Source organism: Suillus discolor (genome assembly GCF_016758755.1).
Source record: "Suillus discolor strain FC423 chromosome Unknown F5147scaffold_31, whole genome shotgun sequence".
Taxonomy (NCBI): Eukaryota; Fungi; Basidiomycota; class Agaricomycetes; order Boletales; family Suillaceae; genus Suillus; species Suillus discolor.
Window position 1 is genome coordinate 215,051 of NW_024541278.1, and position 17,709 is coordinate 232,759.

At 46.9% G+C, this 17,709-nt stretch overlaps 5 protein-coding genes across 5 annotated transcripts; 2 read left to right on the forward strand and 3 right to left on the reverse strand.

Annotated features, from left to right (window-relative positions):
* Window positions 1-768: 768 nt before the first annotated feature.
* F5147DRAFT_837372 (uncharacterized protein) lies at window positions 769-5,036 on the reverse strand (the record flags this gene model as incomplete). The annotated part of the gene is made up of 14 exons (XM_041444059.1): window positions 769-1,007; window positions 1,057-1,113; window positions 1,250-1,333; window positions 1,420-1,500; window positions 1,564-1,657; window positions 1,717-1,755; window positions 1,817-1,831; window positions 1,885-1,904; window positions 1,954-2,048; window positions 2,940-3,322; window positions 3,392-3,798; window positions 3,885-4,058; window positions 4,123-4,431; window positions 4,979-5,036. 14 exons carry the CDS (start codon window positions 5,034-5,036, stop codon window positions 769-771), a joined length of 2,055 nt encoding a protein of 684 aa, XP_041292259.1.
* A 63-nt stretch (window positions 5,037-5,099) lies between these two features.
* Window positions 5,100-6,739, forward strand: F5147DRAFT_837373 (uncharacterized protein; the record flags this gene model as incomplete). Its single annotated transcript, XM_041444060.1, has 11 exons — window positions 5,100-5,166; window positions 5,226-5,245; window positions 5,296-5,310; window positions 5,364-5,402; window positions 5,457-5,485; window positions 5,544-5,557; window positions 5,825-5,884; window positions 5,943-6,077; window positions 6,134-6,365; window positions 6,423-6,480; window positions 6,536-6,739. The coding sequence occupies 11 exons, from the start codon at window positions 5,100-5,102 to the stop codon at window positions 6,737-6,739; spliced, it is 873 nt and encodes a 290-aa protein (XP_041292260.1).
* Window positions 6,740-12,619: 5,880 nt separating this feature from the next.
* F5147DRAFT_523288 (uncharacterized protein) lies at window positions 12,620-12,838 on the forward strand (the record flags this gene model as incomplete). Its single annotated transcript, XM_041429948.1, has 1 exon — window positions 12,620-12,838. A coding segment is annotated over one exon (219 nt), but the record flags the coding sequence as incomplete, so codon positions are not given.
* A 580-nt stretch (window positions 12,839-13,418) lies between these two features.
* On the reverse strand, window positions 13,419-15,311 carry F5147DRAFT_205841 (uncharacterized protein). Its single transcript, XM_041428580.1, has 3 exons — window positions 15,100-15,311; window positions 14,395-15,042; window positions 13,419-14,334 (listed from the first exon to the last, which is right to left on the reverse strand). The coding sequence occupies exons 1-3, from the start codon at window positions 15,205-15,207 to the stop codon at window positions 13,549-13,551; spliced, it is 1,542 nt and encodes a 513-aa protein (XP_041292262.1). The 5' UTR covers window positions 15,208-15,311; the 3' UTR covers window positions 13,419-13,548.
* Window positions 15,312-15,754: 443 nt separating this feature from the next.
* On the reverse strand, window positions 15,755-17,491 carry F5147DRAFT_837376 (uncharacterized protein). The gene is made up of 11 exons (XM_041444061.1): window positions 17,378-17,491; window positions 17,308-17,327; window positions 17,243-17,257; window positions 17,150-17,188; window positions 17,066-17,094; window positions 16,994-17,007; window positions 16,666-16,725; window positions 16,472-16,606; window positions 16,184-16,415; window positions 16,070-16,127; window positions 15,755-16,014 (listed from the first exon to the last, which is right to left on the reverse strand). The coding sequence occupies exons 1-11, from the start codon at window positions 17,442-17,444 to the stop codon at window positions 15,811-15,813; spliced, it is 873 nt and encodes a 290-aa protein (XP_041292263.1). The 5' UTR covers window positions 17,445-17,491; the 3' UTR covers window positions 15,755-15,810.
* Window positions 17,492-17,709: the final 218 nt, after the last annotated feature.

Sequence of the window (17,709 nt, forward strand, 5' to 3'; positions counted from 1 at the left end):
GTGAATATGATGACATTGTAAACTCGAGCATTGACTGTAGGGACATACACCGAAGGAGTATGAACGAACTTGAGTCGAAACCTAGGCTAGTTCAAACGCTTGGTGGGAAGCGGATTGCGGGACTGAGCCCTCTCAGCATACGGTTCCGTCAAAGCTGAACAGAGCCAGCGGATGAACTGCATACTAAACAAAATGTATTGGGTACTTTCAAAACACCGAAGTAGTCCATAGTGACTCAGTACGTAATCACACTAACATGACGCCTTCAAGCATCCATCTATCTGTACTATACAACAAGTATCACAATGAAACTTCTGACCAATGCAAATCTTCCGCTCCCTGCAGAGTACCCAACAACAATTAATCATAACGAGTACGCCTCATGCTATACACTACTGCTAGTTGACACATGCACGCGCTCCTGGAAAGCAATTGAAGTCATGCTGTTTGCTGCATCGGAGTCGGCCACGAGCTTCGCGTGATGTTCTCGAACATCAAGAATCAGACGTGGTCCTAGCACAAATAATCGCAGGACCGTGGATAATGAAGAAACACCATAATAAAGCTGATATCTCAGGGTATATAAGTCCTGTCGAGACGATGAACCGTGCTTGCATGCTGGGGTCGCTAACAAATGGACATACCGCTACGACCTCGGGGAATAAATAACCGAGCTCGAAGCAAGAAGCAACAAGCAACAAGCAACAAGAAAGCTAATATGCGCGAACCTTCAGGAGACAAAGATAACCAAAAATTGCCATTATAAGCTCACCTCGCAAAGTAAACAATGTGGCTCTTCATTAACACCGTAAAATAGTCTCCGACAATACCTCCTGTCGAGTATCGTCGCAATTCACGGAAATGCTTTACAGCAATCCGGACTACAAAACACAACACGACGATTTCCCATGCTGTAGTACCAAGTATTATCCAAGCGCCGGTGGACAGAAATTGGCCACCTATAGGGTGCAAAGTGCACTGATAGGTGCCAGAAAGTATGACCTCCTCTGTTATGCGTCAATAAGCTTGATGTCGTTCGTCTATAATTAAGCTTACCCTCTGAAATGTGCATTCCTGTTATCGCAATGAGCACTCCGACGGCGATGCAGATAGCTAGGAAAATGGTAATGAGAATTATCAGCACCTTTCTGCATCGCTGATACATGGCATGTAATCGCGTAATCATGATGACTTCAGTAATGTTTCGGTGAGGTCAATGTCACCCAGATATTGCAGCTGCGTAACTCACCGCCCAGCATTACATTTGCGACAAAAGACATCCAAATCATTGCAGCAGATATAATCTGACCTGACCAATGCAGCTCGGGATCAGCTACGAAGAATCATGAGTTCGAAACAAGCTTACAGCTGTGGCAGTCATTATGTTGAACCAAAAACTCAGTCAAAAATCCTACTCACCTCTACATGGGAGCACAGTCAATTGAATGGGAATAGCAGACGTTAGCGCAGAGAGCTCACTATATATGTCCCCGACATCGTCTGAACATTGACTGTACGCTGCCGGTCAGAGGAAAGGAACACGGCGTATGTGAGAAGACACACCCGAAATCTGGACGCTGAATGCAAGAGATGACTGATTAGCACAAACACCAAATTTTAGCACATACACAGCATATAATATTCCAATGTAGCGCACCTAGGATATTATCAAGTCAGCACGTCCCGCCAAGCATATGTGTGGCACAAACTACATACACTCAGATATAGGACGGTCATAAGGGAGAAACGTTGCCTCTGTTACAAATGAATTGTAATTGTATCGTAATATGTTCTCGTGGCTTGGGACTGTGCTCACCCACACCAGTTCGATCTGTAGGAATCTTTCTGAGTGAGATAGCTCCTCCTGTAATAGCATTAGCCTACCTCTTGTCCAAAATTCAGTGCTGCGGAGACTATAAGACACGAGTAGTTCTGGAATACTATCCTGCTCACCCCAATCATATATCACCGCAGCCGAGCAAGCAACTGCGAAACCCGAGCCAATGTTAGATTGAGACATCATGATAGTCATCCAGCTCTTCACGAACCTATAACACAGCTAGAAATGCGACTCGAATCAATGAATGGCCACCAAATTGGATCACTTGAGACTAGGCTCATGCTGTTTGAGAAGGGGTGAGCCTGAGAGCGCAGGCGGCGCGCGGCGAACTTCAAGGTGGATGTATCATGACTAGGGTGTTTATGCCACATATACTACCATCCGAGGCTTTTCCGAAATCAGTATTGTCATTGACGAAAGAGGCTGTTTGAGACTAACTAGGGCTGCTCAATTCTAGGGCTCAGTGGCGCACTCAGAACGCCACATGTAGGGCTGCCAACAAGTTCATTCAGTTTGCGTTCACTTCAAGTCGGATTCAAGCACCGCTAAGTGTCATGAAACCTTGTCCTAAACGGGAGTTGTACCTAAACTTTATGGGGCGCGCGTCAATACTTTGATCCATGTGAACGCACACTGAATGAATTGAGCAGCCCCTTTGACCCATCCTCAGGACGTTGGCGGCTACGTAAGTTTAATACTAGTATTCCTTTTCCTTGTCGTCAACCGCGATGACAGCGATGACAGCCTCCCTTTCACCCTCGGCCGTACGCATGTGTGAACTTTCACAGACACTGCTCAAACCATATCCCTGACGCTGTCAATGTCTCAACCAGGACTTCCCACATTCAAGTGCCACACACCCAGCAACATCTTGTAGCTATAGTGCGGGGCCGCCATCGACGCAACACCCGTGCCTCCCGCCACTTCCCACTACACACCAACACACCTGACCAAGACCCCTCCCCACCCTTCAATTATCCTGCTGTTGCCTCCATTGTTCCACACATCCAACCAAGGCCTTCTTCGTACTTGCGCTAACCGGTGCTGTCGCCACGACTGACTACCACAGTCTCCTGATTTCCACTTTGACCTCCTGCACCTTCCTGTCGCCTTTGCGCGGTTGCTTGCTCCCTCGACTTTTACTTCCCTCCTCTCCTCGTCAGTCATACACGACCACCCCTCAACAGTCTCCGACAGCTCCTCCTCAATACGCTCTTCCATCTCTATTTGCTTCTTGCTCTTCTTTGGCGGGGAGGTCTCGGTAATGGTGGTGGAGGGGTCCGTCGGTTGGGGTGGAGCGGTGCAATCTGCGAAAGCATCGTTCGCGAAGACTTCACCAATGGCGAATAGGAAGGACCATTTGAGAATAGTGAATTTATTTGTGAGTCGACACGCCGGATGAGCTCTGACATTGAGGTCGACTTGGGTTTGATGCTGAAGGCGCGTGACTGGTGGGGCAGCTGCGCTTTTCGGGGGAATCTTCTAGGTAGAATGTAAGTAAGGATATCAAAGAGTATGGAAATGTAGTATCTTGGTTATCTCAGGGATTACAAAATTCTTGGGACCGTCGTCTCGAGAGTCTTTGTCCTCGGGCAAATGGTTGCTTCGGTTAGGGGACCTCGAGCGAGGGAGGATCGTTGTCGTCGTCGTCCTCATGTTCACTTTCCGAGAGAACCGCTTTCCTTTTGCCTTTGCCTTAGGTTTCGATGCTACAGCGGAGGTGGGTTTCGATAGTGCCTTCTTCTTCGATGTAAGTTTCGGTTCCTCTTCCTCGATGAAATCGTGGTCTTCGAGATCATTATTACCTGCAACTGGCTCATCTGTGGGGAATTTGTGCGCAAGATCGTCGGGTTCGACTCTGTCAGCCTGTTTTTCTTTCTTCCCCTTCGCCCAAGACAGCTTTGCGTCCTTTTTCTTACCCTTGCTCGCAGCAACAATGTCTGCGTCCCCGCTTTCGTCTTCAAGTATGTGCGAATTGTCGATTTATGGGACGACAGGCGACAATTGTGCAGAGAATAGAGGAGGTGCTATAATAGAGGACAACGAAGTATCGGGGACATCTCTTCGCCATGAACCTCTGACTGAAGCGGGGAAATATTCTTGCGTTTACGAGTTATCTCGGGTGGAGAAGAGGGCGGAGAAGACAAATCGGGTAAAGCAGGAATAGAAGACGGAAGGGGTGGTGTTGTAAAAGATAGTTGAGACGGAAGCGCTGGCTCTTGAGGTGCAAGAAGAACCACAATGTCGCTTGGCTGGGTATCGACGACGCTTTGTTGAGGAACCTTCAGTGAAGACGATGTCTTTACGCTTCGGTTTAGGCCTGGGTTTCGGCTTGGGCTTGACGGGCTTGTCTTGGGATTTCTGCCGCTTCCGTGGAGGCTTGAGTGATAATTCGTCGAGGTCGGAGTCGGATGTCAACTCTATCACATCATGGTTGACAGGCTCGTAAGTCGGCTTCTTGACCTGAGTCTTTCGAGTGCGCGTCTTGGCTCGGTTGGCAATACTAAACGCAGGATAGACCTCCTCGATGAGATCTGAAACTGCAGATGGTGTAGTTGGAGGGCGGATGCTGTCTGCAGCCAAGGTGCTGGCTGTGATTGCAGGATGCAGACAGGACGTAGGCGCAGTTTAGACTTGGGTACACGGTGTTCCCGCGCCACGAGGAAGTAACAAGTTCAGAGTACCACGTGATCGCGTCACTGATTTGAACGAATGTTGAACCTTAATGTTAACCCCCAATCGCGAACTTAGAGCATGGCCAGAAATCAGTTACAAAACGTGTTCACATACACTGCTTCTGCCAAAGATAGAATCTATCTACTGATATCCGAGTCGTCGCATCCACGTTAACACATCAGAACAAGTTATTGTACCTCCGAATCTCGTCCTCGTCTACTTGCGAAGAGTTATGAAACACTTTAGGCACAGCCCAACCTAGCCACAGACGGAGCCTCCAGGGAACAAGTTCATCGATTTTCTATATAAGGAATACAAGAACCGGCAGCTGCAACATCTATGTGGAGTGCGCAAATATTTACCTTGCTCTTATTGATATTTCGGTTACCAAACTAGTGAGCACGGCGTACATATAGCGCGAACGTCACCGCTATACATTTACCAGGTTCACCTCTCACCCACACACATTCTCTAACAATATGACGATGGTCTCAAATGATCCCACGTGGTGGCCGTCCATCAATGTACATCGTTTTTCCAGCTATTTTGCAGGTTCGTGGAGAGCAGTCGGATGCTGAAGCTGATGTCTCAATCTGAACTTGGCTACGGTTTTGCAGCTGCCGCCTTCGTTGTAATAACATATGATTGGGGTGAGCATGATAACGTTAAAGGACTGTTGAAACGTTGATGTCTCACAAGTATTTTTCAGCACTAACATTTGGACAAGAGGTATGTCAATACTATCACCGGAACCCGTCTTGCTAATAATCCTTTTGTAGGTCGAATTGGTCTGGGTGAGTACAGTCTCATGCCAGAGGAACATACATGAATGTACACTTAATTACAGAGACAACGTTGGTCGCTCATGACAGTGCTGTATCTCAGTGTATGTAGCTTGTTTGTCGTAAGTAAAATTTGGGCTGACTTGAAAGTATACTAGGTGCGCTACCTCGGAATCTTATCTGCTGCGTATGTTCCGAAGGCTAAACAATCGGTGTTGTGCTAATCGTCTATCTCTCATAACCAGTCTGTCCATGGTTGGTGTGTGTCCTTAGTACATTCACTGTCATCTCTTCTTCTGACCAAACGGCATCAGTCGGTGTTCCGAGCATCTTGCTGACAGGCACAGTGAGTCTTCTGCACAAATGCCTGCCATTCCCCTCAAATTAACCGTGGTGTTCTGTAGCAGTGGGTGTGGTTCTTTGCTGACTTTTCAGTTCACTGATATCTGCCACGCTATACTACCAAAGATGTGAGTCTGTTTGGAGTGTGTGCTACCTGAGACTGGTCGCTGATCGGATTTGTCAGGCTGGATGATGTACACTATATGGGTTTGGTCGGTTTTGGTGGTATTTGCGATGCTGTGGGGTGAGCTTTGCACTTGCGAGACCTCAGTGATATTGGAATGACTGAAACATGCTGCAAGTCATCATCATCATTCGGTTGCATGTCATGTATCAACAAGACAGAAAGATCCTGATATTTCTCATTGTCACCTTCCTGGCGATCAACACTTTTGATGGAGTGGCAACCGTAATGTCAACGATGCATACTTCAGGAGGTACGCTTAACTGTGGATGAAAATGAACGTGCATAGGGCTCATTGATGGATACCAGAGGAACTCATTCTCTCCGGCACCTACCAGTGCAGGATTAGCTATACAGGAGATGTCCTAGTTCTGGATTCCGCTATTTGGATACTCTACATTGTGTGGGAGGTCCTCGCACTATGTCTCGCAGTCTGGATTGCGGTAAAACACTTCCGTGAACTGCGATTACATCCGGCAGGAGGGATTATTGGAGGCTATTTTACGGTGTTGATGAACACTCACGTGGTTTACTTTGCGTGGTAAGTTCATATTGTGATTATTGTTCCCTTTTTCCACTGAAGGGTCGGACTTGGTAGCTTTGTTGCTCTCTCTTGCTTCGACCTCATTATTGAATTCTCTCCAACATTTTCAATGGTGTGTCAATCTTTCACTTACCTCTACATGTGACCACGATCTATCATTTCTACAGAGCCAATATCTCCTAGAAGATCAGACTTTGTCTGGCTTGTTTCAGATTTTGGAGGTCGTGCAGATGTTCGTGCTAGGACCACGGCTGATCCTTGGCATTCGAGAATATAATGCTAAACTAGTGACTGACTCCGACGCAGCAACCCACATGACCTCAATCGCTTTCCAAGAATGTGTGCATATATCGACTGGCAGTAACGTGTAATGCTCGGTGAAGTTGTCTGCTCTGCAGGGAGCACGGAAAATTTGTTGGTTTATCTCCATTCCAAGCCTGGTTGTCGTACTTGAGTAGTTGTTTAAAGGAGACGTAGGTTTGGGCAATATAATGTCAGGAGCAAGGCAGGATTCTTTGGAACGTCAAGCTCGAATCAGCGGGCGCGCAGCCTCAATCCGCGCGGCCCAGATACCCGCGACTGCTGCAGATGTAACATTCAAGAATAGAATGAATTGACGTAGGTGAGGGATTCAAGAAGATGTTGGTGGAGAACCATATGTCGTCGTCCTGTTGCTAGACGAAGGAAATAGACGCGAGCATGCACAAAAAGCCTCAGGTCCCGCCATGTAAAAAGTCATAGATAGGGTCTGGGAATAGACTCGTAGTAACCAGTCTTTACGACGTCTGTCGTGTTACTTCTCTCACCACCTCATATCTTTACTTTCTTGCGACTCCTGTTGTCGAGTGTTCTAGGCAACAATGTTATAGAGGTCATAATCCACAGGTTTATATAGGCACTGCCAGACACGACGAATGTGTACATAGTATGTCCAATGTGTGAGTATCGAAGAAAAACCGACAACGCTCCAGAGAGCCAACGAACAAACTGCAAAATGTACTAGGTGCTTTCAAAACACCGAAGTAGTCCATAGTGGCTCAGTACATAATCAAACTAATATGACGCCTTCAAACGTCCATCTATCTGTACTATGCATTGTTGGGACAATGTCTACTCGTATCTTGTGAGAGTCTTTTCTCGATCATGTATTAGCTGCACGATGCTTTAAAGGAGCAACTACTGTAACACTCACACGACATCTGGGGTTACTGCCATGAACGCTGAGAGAGTGAGATCCACTCCATCATTGCTACAAGAAACACGATCCGATCTCCAGAAGTCTCTATGCATTCGCGTGACCATGAGAGATAGAACGACGACTTGAGTCCTGCTGCCGAATGAGTAACTATCGCTTCCTCCAAGCAAGATTAGACGAACTCTGCAATCATGTGCATCACCGAAAACTACTTGCGTTAATGGGGCAGCTTTGAGTGTGCACAGTGACTCACCGGAAGGAAGATTGAGGCCAGGATGACACCAAGAGAGAAAGCTATGCCATTTAGCAAGTAAATATACATCTGAATGATTTGAGCACGAACCAAAGCTGCAGCTAAAATACAATAAATTATGATGCACGAGACCCCGCACAAGACGATTTTCGATTTTCCAGCCACCATGACTCCTGAAGGTGCGGTACAGCACGCACGCTAATGTGTCTGAAAGAGCATGCATGGAAAGGCATGCGGTTAGTTCGAGTTCATATTTGAGTTCCAGCTCCAAATACTGACCCAACCCGCCAACAATTAACAAGCAATACACGACAATCACTGTAGACCTTTCCTTCGTATTTGCATATTCAATACCCCCAGGAATCAAGCATTCTCCTATATTTATGGATCAGAGATTTGAGCAAGTAAAGTTCTGAGAGATCTACTCACCCATTGATGGGATGAATTTTTGAAAGAAGAAAACGAATATTGGGGTTAAATAAGCCTGCGGGTGATGAGTTAGACATATTAGCTAGAGTCGGCAGCCTCCTGGTACGAGTCTTACCATCATATTGATGATTTTTAATACCACGAACCTTTTATCCCGCTCCCATACTGCCATCGTTCTGAGCATGAAGATCCCTAGACCATCAGGGATTCGTACAGATGTTAGAACGCATAATCGACAATGACTGAATTGGATCTGTAAACCCACACTCTGCGGAAAACATCGACAGAAACCCCGCAACTAATGAGGTGTTGGACGCAAAGTCAGTATGTGTCAAGGTAAACCATTATTAGACCCACTTATATTTATTATATATATCCAGCGACAAAGCTATGACGGAGTATGAGTTAAATTCACATGTTCGCAACATTTGACCATACAATGTATGAGCCACTAGGCAGAAAAGTCACTGCATGACACGCATTACACCCTGAGGACGATGTGAAGGTGCAAATCTGATGCTCACCAAGCATGTTCAGTAGCATGAAGACAGATGGAGAGAGACTGCAGGCAAGATAAAACACCGTGCCGAGCCCGTGCCGAGAATCGAGAATGAAAGCGACCTGCATCAACTATAGTTCAGAGTGTATACTATAGGGCGTTCAAGTAAATTTTCACTTGCCGAGTCAGGCATGCAAAGTATGCAGTCATACGTCTTGATGTTAAAGCAAACGATGAATCATCGCAAGGTCATGATAAATTCTATAGCTCACCCAAAGCGATGTTAATGCAGCTATCAGGATAAGGAACATAGATCAACGAAAGCAACTGATTTGATGAACAACACCCGCACCATAATAGTACTGGGACGAGAGATTGGTGATCCAGGATTGCTTCGATTACAGAAGCTGTACTCACCTTTGACCACAAGAGCACGTCAGCTTGAGACACTTGCAAAATCGTCATACTGGTTGATGGCGATAGTTCGCTCAGCTATGGGTCCTTTATAAGATGTGGAATCCAGGCGATGCAGCATCCCGTACACACTAGCAAAGACATTAACACGGGAAATGGTGATCGTGTCTTATCACAAACTGCAGCATTTGGCATATAATCTTACCATCGTGTGGTCGCGAGAGTTTCAGCTCCGGTTGCATCAGAACGTGTTGCCTGCATAACAAGGTACCATCCAGAAGAGGTTTTTTTGCCTTGAGCATCACCACGGCGATCATCTTCCACGTTCTCCGAAGAAATATTCTGATCCACACATCGAGAACTATGAGCGATGTAAAGCAAGTTAGACAACGGATACGCAAAGGGAGACATGAATTGACCAATACTCAGAAAGCGCCATTCAACCGTTTACCTCGTAGTAAATAACAACTGAGAGGCACGATGGAAGAGACGTACGAAAATCAAATGGATAGCAAGCACAGGAAACCGCCCATAACGTATCCCCGTATCTCATCATATTATGCTGTCGAAAACGGTGGCGTGTGCATGCAACAACTGTGAAAGAACAATGTCAAGAGCAGGGCAGGATCATTGTAAGCGTGAAGATCGAAACAATGGGCGCGCAATCCGCACGGGCCAGGCACTCGCGACTGCTGCAGATGTAATATTCAAGAATAGAATGAATTGACGTAGGTAAGGGGTTCAAGAAGATGTTGGTGGAGAGCCATATGTCGTCGTCCTGTCGCTAGACGAAGAAAATGGACGCAAGCATGCATAAAAAGAGCTGTCATCCACGCGCACTTCCAAAATGACCCTCAGGTTTCGCCATGGAAAAAGTTATAGATAGATTCTGTGAATATAATGACAATATTACTACCACAGGTGAAGGTAGAACACAATGCAGCACGGCAGCATAGCATGGCACCAACTGCGGTACAGCCTGGTAGGTGCTTCGTCTGCATAGTACTGTTGAGCTGTGATGATGAATCATGATGACGTACCTTTGCACACGCAACCTTCTCGACTTCGAACAAAACACCCACTGCCCCTGCCGCACCAGCCTGTCTGTCTCGATCATCTGTGGAGTCGAGGTCCTCTTAATGGTACCTGTAGTAAGTGATGAGCGTAAATGAGAAAAATCTTCCTGCATATGGGAGTATCTTTGTTACCTTGCGGAGCAAGGTCTATCACGATGGAGCGTGATATGTCGCAGCACCCACAACACCTTGATTGACAGTGCGGAAGGTGTGTGAGGGACTCCAGCTTCTGGTATTAACTTTGAAAGAGAGATTCGGGGAGTGGAAAAGAGAGACTTGGAGCGTCCCCGACACCCACTTTAGTGGTAGAGGGTTCTGTAGAAAATAAGTGTCCAAGCTGTCCGTAAACTTTTGTGCGGCACTTTCTTCCCTTATTGGGTACCGGTTCCCGCCTCCGATAATCCGTGGTAAGGGACGAGTCCTGTATATATCAGCGATCTACGAAATGTGCGCATTTCAGACCTCCGCCAAGATGGCACAGCAAATAGCAGCCGTGGTGGTGCACGGTCGCATTTACCAGTAGCCCGGCGTTCATACGTTCATATCCAAGTACTATCTTTTACCCAGTGATGATCGATGATCTCGAACTTCTATTCTACCTGGAGTGGCATCGCTGGCATTAACCCGGTGTTTAAGTTTTGATATCTTCGCTCTTCCTTTATCTCATGACTGGCCATGTGGTGTGTGTTGTCAATGTGCTGTATATTCACCGAGCTCACGCTATTCCAATGAGTGCCCGTCCTTGTTCATTGTTCCTGCATTTAACCCTCCACGTAAGTACCACCGCTGTATCGGTCGTATTCAGCTATACAGCGTTGCTCGCGGGTATCTTCTAGTTATCGATATCTACGATTGCTTGTCTAATTCCGTAATCTTTTACTTGATGCTGGCAGTAAGAGACTCGGCGATCACGATGGAAATATCAAATACAGACTGGCATCAGATGTACATTCATGCATGAAATCGTAAGCTCACTCTGCAGGAGAGACGTTGGTCAGTACAATGAGATCCAGAGGACAGTTGCGCACCGACTAGGACAACTTTATCCCACAAGTTGGCCTCTTCTAACTTGTAGAGGCAGCAAGAAATCAATCTACGCATCTCTGTGAACGCCATGGCAGAATACGAGGCTCTTCGGGGAGGGGGGAGGATGGGTGCGTACTCGAGATTGGTAAAAACGAATCACCGTGGCTTTCTCATGGGGATTCATTTTACCAACACGCGTGCGCTAGCATCGACAATGGAAATGCTAAGACATACCTAAGATCTGAGTTGATCTGTTACATCGCATGTTTCGCAGACGGTGTCGCAGGTCAGGTGTACATGCCATTTTTCGTCGTATCTGTGCATGGGTCTTGTGAGATCAACCTTTGGATTGTAAGCATGAGGGAAATACTCACTTTGTGTCTTTGACTAGGTCATTGTGGGATGCAGCAAGATATGTTGGAGGCGTGGTAAATCAGCGTGGGATGAGCGGGGTCCGGAGGGATCTATATATAACACGCATCATGGGGTCTAGATCCTGGGACCTGGGCCAAGCAAAGATAACCATTTCGCCTGCCGCCACTCCATCGTGCTCTCTCTTACAGACTCGCCGTACAGTCAGAACAACACCGACAATTCAATAAGCAAAGTTCACATGTATTGCGCTTCTCCTCGATGATAATGCATACAATTTCATAGTACAATCATACATCGACCCAGATCAAACACCAAGGCTGGAATAATATACAGCGAGGCCGAGCCCAGCAGTTGCCCGGTAGATCAACGTTCAATTAACACTTGCACTCTCCGGGCTTGCATTGGCATCTGTACATCAAATCATGAATCAGACCGAAACTCTAGTATTACACAAAGAGCGACTTACGACTCGCCGCAATTGCAGCTGGACGAGCCACAGCTGTTGTTGGAAACAGGGACTTCAGTGACCTGCCAACCAAGATAAGATAACGAAATGCGATACAATCAGAGATGGACTTACGGTGAACATGTTTGTAGTGGATGGGTCTCAAGGTAGCTTAGAGTTTGGGAGTTTATCAGTGCGCTCTTATATAGATTCCTTGTGTATGGTCTTGTTGAGCCCAAATCAAGCACTTGGCTTCCCGATTAAGCTACCTCTTTCGGTTCTACCATCCATTAAATCGCGCAAGTACCTTATTGGTCCAGCCGCACATCGACATGTACATCCATCAAAAGCCTCATGACTGCGCAGTGCGATCACATGGAATTGGAAACAAAAATAGTTCATTGCGGCTAAGCTCCTGTAGGACCTCAAAGAGGAAATGAGTTCCTCACGTCAGCTGTATATTTATCAGCGTCCGACGTCCAAGGCGTCATCACATGTCCGCCACCCTCAAGCCAATGTTGGTCCCTAGCGCAGCCAACCGCACCACTATATCTCGCACACGAGCAGGTGCACTCGAAGCCTTGCAGCAGGTGCACCTGGCTTGTCATGGCAAGCAGGACCCTACGCAGCCTTATAATTCGCATTTCGTCATGAGAGACGAACATCTGACGCTGCTCGATATCATGGAGAAAAATCTTCCGCAGGTCGAGTTCGCGTTCTTAACGGCTTGTCATACTGCTGTAGGCGATGGCGTTCTATCTCTTCCGACCATCCCAAGAATTTTCCATCCTGCCCGCACTGGACTCTTCGGCCCTCCTTCACCTGCCAGACGCGTCTCCTTCGCTTTTTGGAATGGTTAAGTTAACCGAAGCAATGTTGAAGTACGTGAGGAGGATGTCGAGGGCCTTGCCGCATGATCAACAAAGCCCGCAATCTCCACTCCGCCTATCCAGCGGCCTGAGACTGGTATCAGACATTCACAACTCATTCATGTACTACACCATGCCATCATTCAATTTCGACGCTCAACCTCCCATTCTTGACTCACGCCAACTGGCTTACACGCGTGCACTATTGTCCATGTCTGCGCTCATGAAGCCTGAAAAAAGCATGATACCTATATATGCTACAAGACGGCTACACCATATTACGAAAGTCAATGTCCCATGGTCCATGGTGTTTTCGATACGACGAGGGGTGGGTCACTAGTTCTTCTCGAAGATGAGAAGCAGGAGCAGACAGAAACTTTCAAAGGGTTTCAGCAGCTTCAAGTTAAGCGTGATAATCAGGTGCCATGTGAACGTCATGCCGCTAGTCAATATAAATGATCGTCAGTTTCGGCTCGTGCTCGTGCTCTCTTCCATCAATCACCGGTTGCTTATCACTTCCTGCTAATGGTCGTCACCGATCTCAATAGCAATGGCAATGGCCACCCGTCACCCGCGCTCGACATAGCCCTACCGGTATTCTAATAAATGTCAATAACCTCGAGCTTCGTTCCTCTATATGAGCCATCTAGCAGCAAATAGATCCTATCACCATCTATCCAAACATCCTGCAACGGCCCACTAATCTTCCAATCCACTACCTCAACGTAAGGCAGAGCCGTTTCAACCGTCGAGTGGTGATAGTACATTGATTTATCGTCCCAGGAACCACGTTGGACCGCTACCGTCACAGTAGATCGCTCTTTCACTACTCGTCCTAGACCCCGCCTATTCGTCACGGCCAGCGGGCTAAAGTCCAGCATACGCAACTTATAATATTCGACGTATCTCTCTGACATCATCTTGTCCGCCAACAAAACTCGATTCCCACTGACATGAGTAATCGTTGACACGTCTGCCACTTTCTGCTCAAAAATACGAACATGTCTAGGGCCCCAATGATTCCATGGTATCAGCGTTATTGCCGTCGCTTCGTCAATGTCAAAGAAAACCTTCGTGGAGATGAGGCAGATCATTGGTTTATCAATCGATGAGGTAAGGCATAGCAGTCTATGTTCAGGGTCTGAGGTGTACACCGACTGAGCTTGCGTCCGCAGCTGTGAGCCGTGCATAGGCGGAAGGTAGTGTTCTGTGTCCACCAACGGGAAAGGCAACAGGAAACATGCCAGCAATCGTGGCGTCTCGGACATATCCTTGATCGAATATAGCTTCAAATTATCGGCGACAACGAGCAACCTGTCGTTTCCAAGAAAACAAAAACTAGTGGGGGTGCGAAATGTAGTTTGTATGCTGCTGCTGAGGACAGTCTAAATTCAAAATCAACTGTCGATTCTTCGTCAATTTCTGATTCAAGCATGAGGACTCACGCTTAATGTTGTCGAGTGCTGCCAGTCCCAAATTTGCAGCTGCCACATAAGGGAAGGCGTCCCAACTCCACGAGTGCAAAATCGACGCGATAAACCAATATGCCTCCCATAACACTGGAGCTTCACTTGCCACTCATGTACGGGAGACTCCAGAACTAGTGCTGGTCCGGCAGCGTGAGGGTGGACGCAACCATCATCCAGAGTTGCTAGGTAAATGTAGGTCATCCTGTCAACACCATACGTGATAGCGAACAGATTTTGTGCCGGGTCCATCAATACATCCCGCCTCTCCGCCATAGGAAATGGACACAACGTTCTGGGTGACCAGTGGTGTTCGATTGTTCGTTGTGAGAGTATTGAGCTGATGGTGACCAAGTTGTCATAGTAGTTCCACAAGTAGAAATGTTCACCACCGGTGACGTATGTTTGCATTGCAGCAACCGAGACTGATGGGATAACTATTTGGAAAGCATAGGCATCAAACTTGAGCCATGCGTGAGCTTTATCCCTCAAGCGTTGTAAGCGCTTAGAAATAGGGGTACGGTCGTCCGTGCTGGAGATGCCGGGGAGCAAACATTGGCCGCTGAGTTCGACGATGTACTGGAGCTCTGAACAGGACATGTATATCTGGTGAAGACCCTTACATACCTGCGAGAACTAGTGACTCAGCATAGGATTCCGTCTAGGACAACGGCAACAACCTACGGATGTGCAACGAAGAATGTCTCTGCAGGAAAGGAAACCTAGAACGTAAACCCAAAGTTCGTCCGCAAGAAACGAGAGTGCTGATTTAGGTTTTATTTCGTGGTTCATTTTCACGACAAGGCAGTTAACTGATGAGAGCGTAAATTTCCAATTGCGCCAGCAACCCCTAACTCGGCTTATATTAGTACTGAGCGCTGAGCCCAGTGAGAACCGGCCCTCACCGTATCGACGGAAAACGGCCGAAATATTGATGAGCCACAGACGTAAGATTTCCGTAGATGAGCGTAGAGTAGTTGTTTCGGCCCGGGTCTGCTTAGGCTCGGCATTTACCGATGCGCCGGTAGTTTGGTAATTCTGGTGGGCCGAGTTGCTGATTCAATGTATGTGTAAACTGGTTTGCAGCGTTGGCGTATGAACCACAGCTTCTCTCACTCCTAGACTTCCCCGTTCTGTACACTGCTTTCCTTCGTTGGTACAGTAAAGATATCCAGGTTGAAACATTGTCAATGTCAAGACCTATAGCAAATGAATCGAATAAATACTGCGACGAAAATATCGCCTGAACCTATGCCTCCTTGACATCTATTTTGTGACACTAAATAACTACTTGAGCACCGCAATGAGGCTTGGAATAGAAACAAAAAAAAACAAAAAGAATTCCCGTGCTTCCTGCAAGCACTAGACAACCGTTCGCGCCAACTTCACTGAGCATTACACACTACTGCTAGTCGATATATGCACGCGCTCTTGGAAAGCGATTGAGATCATGCCGGTTGCTGCATCGGAGTCAGCCACGAGTTTGGCATGATATTCTCGAACGCCAAGGATCAGCCGTGGTCCTAGCACGGACATCTGCACGACCACCAAAATCTGCAACAAGCCAAAAACAGTCTCATCTTCTAGGAGATATTGACTCTGTAGAGATGATAGAACGTGGTCACATGTAGAGGTAAGTGAAAGATTGACATACCGTCGATGATGTTGGAGAGAAATAGAAAATGAGCTCGAAGCAAGAGACAGCGACAAAGCTATCATATCCGACACTTCAGTGAAAAAAAGGACAATAATCACGATATGAACTTACCTCGCAAAGTAAACCACGTGAGTTTTCATCAACACCGTAAAACAGTCCCCGATAATCCCTCCTGCCGCATGTAATCGCAGTTCACGGAAGTGTTTTACCGCAATCCAGACTGCGAGACATAGTGTGAGGACCTCCCATACAATGGAGAGTATCCAAGCAGCAGAATTCAGAACTAGGGTATCTCTCCTAAAGCCAATCGTGCACTGGTAGGTGCCGGAGAGAACGAGTTCCTCTGGTGTCCATCAATGAGCCCTATGCACGTTCGTTTTTATCCATAATTAAGCGTACCTCCTGAGATATGTATGGTCATCAGAACGGCGTTTACTCCATCAAAAGTGGTGATCGCCAGGAAGGTGACAACGAGAAATATCAGGATCTTTCTGGATCGTTGATACATGGCATGCAACCGAGTGATGATGATGACTTGCAGCATGTTTCAGTCAAGTTGAATATTCCTGAGGTCTCGCAAGCGCCAAGCTCACCCCACAGCAGTGCAGGTACCAACACAACCATCCAATTCTGTACGACGTATATAATGAAGCCTGACAAATCCAGTCAGTGACCAGCCTCGGATAACACCCACTCCAAAGACTTACATCTGTGGCAGTATAGTGTGGCAGTTATTAGCGAACCAAGAAGTTGGTAGTAAAGAACCAAACCCACTGCTACAAGGCACCACGGTTAATTAAAGGGGAATAGCAGGCATCTGTGCAGAAGACTCACTGTATCTGTCAGCCAGATGGTCGGAACATTAACTGCACGCCGCTGGTTAGAAGAAGCGAAGAAAATAAATATACTAAGACAACATACCCAGGATAGCCATGCTGATTACGAGACATAGATGATTAGCACAACATCGATTGTTTAGCCTTCCGAACATACGCAGCACATAACATTCCAAGATAGCGCGTCTAGAATACTTTCAAGTCAGCACATCATGATAACTGCGACACACAAGCTACATACACTGAGGTACAGAACTGTCATCAGGGACCAGTGTTGCCTCTGTAATTAAGTGCATTTTCATGTGTGTTCCCTCTGACATGAGACTCTACTCACCCAGATGAGTTCAACCTACAAAAAGATTATTAGCAAGATGGGTTCCAGTGATAGTATTGACATACCTCTTGTCCAAATGTGAGTGCTGAAAATACTTGTAAGATATCAGCAATCCTCTAATATTATCGTGCTCACACCAATCATACGTCACCGCAACAAAGGCGGCAACTGCGATACCGGAGCCAAGGTTAGATTGAGACATCGGAGTCAGCGCTCAGCGTCAACATCCTATTGCTCTCTACGAACCTGAAAAATAGCTGGCAAAACGATATACATTGATGGCCGGCCACCAAGTGGGATCATTTGAGATTGTTGACATATTGGTAGAGAATGGGTGTGGGTGAAAGGTGAACTTGGTCAACGTATAGCATAGACCAAGTTGGCGGTTCTTGTATTAGAAAATTTATGAACTCGTTCCCTGGAAGCTCCGTTCGTTTGACAATGGCTAGGTTGGGCTGTGCTTAGAG